This window comes from Hydra viridissima, unplaced genomic scaffold, assembly GCF_058129835.1.
Source record: "Hydra viridissima isolate aposymbiotic clone 2 unplaced genomic scaffold, HvirCarnegie_v1 scaffold_7, whole genome shotgun sequence".
NCBI classification, from domain to species: domain Eukaryota; kingdom Metazoa; phylum Cnidaria; class Hydrozoa; order Anthoathecata; family Hydridae; genus Hydra; species Hydra viridissima.
In genome coordinates, this window is record NW_028324306.1 from 1,202,172 (window position 1) to 1,208,171 (window position 6,000).

Genomic DNA, 6,000 nt, shown 5'->3' on the forward strand with positions numbered 1-6,000 from the left:
CGTTTACGATTACTGGTGTTGATTTTGCCGGTCCGCTAAAATATAAAGCGGCAGAAAAGTTGGTTGAAAAATGTTATGTTGCACTGTTTACTTGCGCATGTACAAGAGCTGTCTACCTTAGACTTTTTCATGATCTATCGGCAGGAGAATTTCAGAGAATTTTAAAGGAGTTTAAAATTCTCTGAAATTTAATATCAGAGAATTTTAAAGGAGTTAAAATTCTCTGATATTAAATTTTTTATTTCAGAGAATTTTAAAGGAGTTTAAAATTCTCTGAAATAAAATCTGCAAGAAAAGGACCACCACAAATGATGATTAGTGATAGTGCAAGGACATTTGTGGCGACGGAAAAGTGGTTACTTACACTTAGAAAGGATGAAAATCTCGCAAATTATCTTGCTACTCATACCATAAAATGGGAGTTTAATTTATCAAGAGCGCCGTGGTAGGGAGGTTTGTTTGAAAGACTAATCGGAATAATGAAGAAAAGTTTGTCAAAAACAATCGGTAAAAACATGCTAAGTTTCTTTGAATTGGAGGAAGTATTGTTGGATGTGGAAGGCGCAATTAAAAATAGGTTACTTTGTTACCAAGGTGACCAATTCGATAATCAAGTATTAAAGCCAAATGTATTAATGAGGGGAAGACCTGCATTTTTGCTTGAAGAAGATATTGATTTAATAGTATGGGGCGATTGCGCACAACGGAGAGTCAAGTTTGTAAAAACTTGTAAGAATCACTTAAGGAAAAGATGGATGAACGAGTACGTGCACGCGATGGAAGAACGACAACAAGCAAGGAAAAAGAGAGGCAATTTGAAACTCCCAGGTGTTGGAAGCATGGTGCTCATTAAAGACGATGTGAAGGACAAGACACTTCTCAACATCGGACGAATTGAAAACAACATTAAAGGGAAAGATGGAGTTATTCGTGGCTTTAAAATACGCCTGTGAAATGGTTATGTAATTGAATGACCAATTCAGTTGGTGTGTGACTTGGAAATGGATTGTGAGGCAGGAAGCGGAATCGAATCGGACGAGAATTTGGAAACCAGAGCTGAAGAGGACACCTTGAAAAAACAGAAAAGAGACTGGCGAAATTGGATGCAAGATAAAAGATCAATTGCATCATGGAAGACAAGATGGATGAAAGTTGATTAAACCCGAAGTCTCAGCTTTAGTCAGGAGGGTGTCGTGAATAACGTCTTCAAGATGTAATTAGCGTATATGAAGGTGTTCATGTTTGTAGGTGCTAATGTGTGTAGGTGTTAATGTTTATAGGTGCTAATGTGTGTAGGTGTTAATGTATGTAATTGTTAATGCATTAATTGTGTCAGAAAGACGCGATTGTAAAAATGTATAAAAAGAGAGTGTATTTTGTAAAATGCATGATTCGCAGTCAGATGAAAAAAATATTATCAATTTCATAAAGAAAAGTGGCTCTTTAGTGTCTCAGGGAAAGTCTAAAAAATTCCCCACAAGACAGACGATGATTGAAACGTTAATAAAGTTTAGAACTGAAGAATATAATATTTTAGGAAATGTTGTATATATGTGAAGCAGTATCTAAAAAGATATTGTAAATAATTGTTGTGCTTGATTTTTTCTCTGAAATTTAAAGTATTTTATGGACCGACAACTTTTGGCCTACAGGCCGGCTATTTGACAGCAGTGCTTTCATATATGTAGTAAAATTAAAGAATAGGTAGGTATCTTAGACGCTACTATACTTTCACACACACACAAACACACACACAGACACACACACATGAATTCACACTGGATAACTTGCTATAATTTAGATCCAAGTGAAAAAAGTGACTGAAAAGTAATCCAAAATCTTTTCACAGTAAGTAGGCCCCATGATTGCTTTTAATTTTGATTTCGCTCGACGCTATATTGCTTCCACATGGCTTGTAGTAACTCCTGTGTTAGGATAAACAAAAGTTCTACACTTGACGGTGTCATGCTCATATTCTAAGACTGGTAAGTTATTTTAAGTACCCCACGTGTCACTCCACACAATTGAACCAGGACGAATCCATCGTTGTATTATAGGAAGCAATGTAGCGGTATCACGATTCATAACAGGTTCCTTCCATCCAAATATTCAGTGTTGAGGAACTAATCGGGCAACTTCGTATTTCCTCCTAGAAAATAAAGTTAATCATTTTCTACAATACATTCTGGTCCACCAATTTGTTCTGGAATATTTATAAAATGTGACACACAAATGTCTTGGAAAAACTGAATCCAGTCAACAAACGAATGATTGCTGCCTTATCTCAGTTCGTGTTTGACATCTTCTGAAGACATTACTCGGCTTGAGCCAGCGCTTCTATACCATATATATAACCTGCCACAATTCCAAGTGTGAGCTTTCAAAAAAGCTCCCTAACTGATACCAAAAGTTCTTCGGTAACTCTTAATGGGACATCTCCAAACTACTTCATCCACTGCTCGCACATAATTTTGCTGTGTACGAGTGAGAGGGGAAAAAATGAGAAAAATTATAAACATCACCTTAAACGTCAATAAAATATTTTCTCTTACCCCCTCTAACTTCTTTTTGGACCACGTGGCCTGTAAAAACCATTTTCATTTTTAAAATCTTCTTTTTCTCTTTTACTCTTTTTTTCCAAGAATCTCTTTTTTTTTTGTTTTAAATCTTCCTCAATAAATTCTCTTTGTTTTCTCGTAAAATTCTTCTCATAAAATTCTCTGATAAATCTCCAAAAACTCTTCTCATAAACTTCTCCCTTTGACGAGATTCTCCTTAAAAATCTCCACTAATAAAATTCTCTCATCTGGAGAATTTCTCAAAATCTCTTAAAACTTTTTCCTAAAAAAAAAACCAGAATAAAAACTTTACTAATCAAACTAATATTGCTTTATCAGCGAAGTTACGATTTTACATTTCTCTTCGTTATTTTGCGAAAACAATATTAAACTTTTATAGTGTGACTTATTTATTTTTCACTTAACTGCACATGAGTTGTGCAGTAGGGCATCCCGTACTTTTCAAAAAACATATTTTTTCATTATAAAATCTTGGCCCCAAGTATTTTTTTGCCTGAACATATATATATTTTAGTTCAGTTTAAAAAAAGTTGATTTTAAAAAGTCTTCATTTGCAAAAATTGGTCTTTTGTTGACCAAAAATATAACTTAATACAAAAAGAGATTTTTTTGCGGAAACAACCAAAAGCCCAAGAAACTTCTTGATAAAATATCAAACACAAAGGAATGTTTCGGGAATATAAATTATTTTGAATATTTGTTTTAAAGCATTTTTCAATATTTTATTTTACTTTTCAGTCGTATTGTCATATAGTCGTGATATAAAATATATAATAAGCAATGAGTGGTATAAAAACAAGAAAAAAAGCAAGCACAGTAATGTCCGACTTAATAGGTAATAAAATTGTTGTGAATATAATATTTTCTATATATTATTAATATTATTTTAGTAATATTACTAAAATAATATTTGTAATACAAAGATAATATTATATTCACGACAATTATATCATATGTTATTAATTTATTTTCTTACTATTATCATTAGTATTGAATCATGAATATATTTTCTTGTATAAAGTTTTATCATCAACAACATTATGAACAGTAACCATTTTATCAACAATAATAATAAGAGTAACAATAATAATTAATTAAAAACTATATATAGTATGATAATATTTTATCTCCAGGAAAAGGAAGAGACTTTATTCCATCTGAGCTACCAACTCTTGGTGCTGTTCTTCGTAAAGCTATACTGCTTAAAGAGTTGTCAGAAAAGAAGATATATCTTGGATGATTTGATTAGGGAGACAAGATTGGAAGTTGTTAATCAATGGAAAAAAGCAAATTCAGATTTTTCTTCTCCAGTAATATTTACAGATAAGTCCATTGACAGAAAGATCAAAAAAAGTTATTGTGATGTTCAGGATATTTGCCGAAAAAGATTAACCAAAAAGGAAAAAATTAACAACATAATGGATTCTATGTCACGACTGTTTGATATAACTAAATGTAAATGTGAAATTCTTTACTGTAATGAATCAAGTTGTCTGGGATGTGAGAGAAAAGTTCATATTAACTGTAAATGTGAAAAATCAGCAAGGATTCCCTTGATAGAGTTAGAGTTTATTCAATCACAAAGAAACAAAAAGGGGGACAAAGCTCAAGTTATGATAGGATCAAAAGATTATAAAGAGGTTAAAAGGAAGCGAAAAGCAATAAAAGCGAGGATATTAAATTAAAGAGAAATTATATGAAGATACAAATACAGCTATTGCTGCAATTAGGTATGAAGTTTCAAACACTGCTGCTGCTGCTGCTATTGCTTCAGGGTTTTTAAAAGATTTGGTGGAGGCTAAAATTGTCCCAGAATCAGCTATTTATTTGTTATTAGACAAAAACAAAGTGCATAGAGCCAAAGATAAAGTTATGTCAGAGTGTCAGAATATTGGAGAAAATAGATTTAAGTGTGAAGATATTTCTTGCATTCTTTTTGATGGAAGAAGTGACAAAACAAATGTATTGACATTTAATGATGAAACTAAAAAATTTTATCCTTCAGTTCAAAAGGAAAATCACTATACTTTAACTGATGAATATGGTAAATATCTTCATCATTTAACCAAAGAAGAAATACCCAAAAAATCAAAAATTAAACCTGCTGAACATATTGCAAATAAAATATTTCAGTGGTGTAATTTGCATGGGGTAAAAGATAGCTTAAAATTCATTGGTTGTGATAGCACGGCGACAAATACAGGTCATATTGGAGGTGTTATCCATTATTTAGAAACTAGATTAGAAAGAAAATTAGGATGGCTAATATGTTCTCTTCACACAAATGAACTTTGTATTCGACATTTAATAGAAGAGCTTGATGGTAAGACAACCTCAAAGACAGGATTTTCTGGACCCTTTGGGAAGTTGCTTACAAAGATTACTGAAATGGAAAGAAATTACAGTTTTAAGCCAATATCCATAGGTCCTGGTCTAATTGAACTTCCTGAAGAATTAGTAAAAGAGTTATCTTCAGATCAGAAATATGCCTATAAAATATGCCAGACAGTAATTAATGGAACTCTTACTGAAGATTTGGCTAACCAAAAACCAGGTACTTTAGTCCATTCAAGGTGGCTCAATACAGGTTCTTCCTTGCTTTTATTGTGGGTAAGCAAGCATGGGTTAGAGGGGGATGACCTAAAAAATCTAGAGTTAATTGTTAAGTTTCTTGTATCAGTTTACTTCCCTATGTGGTTCCAAATTAAAGTGAAGCATAGTTGGATAGAAGGGCCACGACACATCTTGAACCAACTCACCCTAATAAAACTTCAAGATGAACTTGTACAAATGATTATTGAAAAGTGTGTGAGATCTTCTGCATGGAATTCTCATTCCGAAATTTTATTGCAAACATTACTCTGCAGCGAAAATAAAATTGAAAGAGAATTTGCTGTTAATAAAATTCTGGAAATTAGAAAAAATTTGGAAATGGGAAATCTAGCTACCAGAACATACAAGCTTCCTTATTTAAACTTGGATGCAACCATATTAACAGAGCTTATAACATGGGAAGAGGCTTATGAACCCATCTTAACCTGTAAAATGAACATAAGTGAGCTAGAAATGATTGTGGATTGTCCTATGGTAGTTCCGTATTTCCCTGTTCACACACAAGGAGTTGAGAGGGCAGTTAAAGAGGTAAAGGGTTTTTCCTTATACTTAATAATATGTTAATCAATAGAAACTTTCAAAAAATCTTCTTAAAACGTGTTTTTTTTTAAGGTAACTGCAGCTTCTGAAACAGTGTTTGGTTTTGAGAGGCGCGATGGATTTATTCAAGCTAGAGCAGAAAATAGAGCAATAATTCCTCGTTTTAACAGCAAGCAGGACCTCATTTTAGTTTAACTTATATTTTTTACCATTTTTAGTATCTCTGATGTAATATATTAGAAAGATAGAGTTATAAGTTTCATTTCAA

At 32.5% G+C, this 6,000-nt stretch overlaps 2 protein-coding genes across 2 annotated transcripts; both read left to right on the forward strand.

The window, feature by feature from the left end:
* The first annotated feature begins 479 nt into the window (after nucleotides 1–479).
* On the forward strand, nucleotides 480–953 carry LOC149885526 (uncharacterized). The gene has a single exon (XM_090093347.1). The coding sequence runs from the start codon at nucleotides 480–482 to the stop codon at nucleotides 951–953; it is 474 nt and encodes a 157-aa protein (XP_089949473.1).
* A 2,260-nt stretch (nucleotides 954–3,213) lies between these two features.
* LOC145189486 (uncharacterized) lies at nucleotides 3,214–6,000 on the forward strand. The gene is made up of 3 exons (XM_090094012.1): nucleotides 3,214–3,414; nucleotides 3,713–5,720; nucleotides 5,805–6,000. The coding sequence occupies exons 2-3, from the start codon at nucleotides 4,452–4,454 to the stop codon at nucleotides 5,925–5,927; spliced, it is 1,392 nt and encodes a 463-aa protein (XP_089950138.1). The 5' UTR covers nucleotides 3,214–3,414; nucleotides 3,713–4,451; the 3' UTR covers nucleotides 5,928–6,000.

Excerpts from the sequence above, each read along its gene's own strand:
- LOC149885526 (XM_090093347.1), top strand. The coding sequence starts at position 480 with ATGAAGAAAAGTTTGTCAAAAACAATCGGTAAAAACATGCTAAGTTTC.
- LOC145189486 (XM_090094012.1), top strand. The coding sequence starts at position 4,452 with ATGTCAGAGTGTCAGAATATTGGAGAAAATAGATTTAAGTGTGAAGAT. Across the intron at positions 5,721-5,804 it reads TTGAGAGGGCAGTTAAAGAG|GTAACTGCAGCTTCTGAAAC; the intron begins GTAAAGGGTTTT and ends TTTTTTTTTAAG.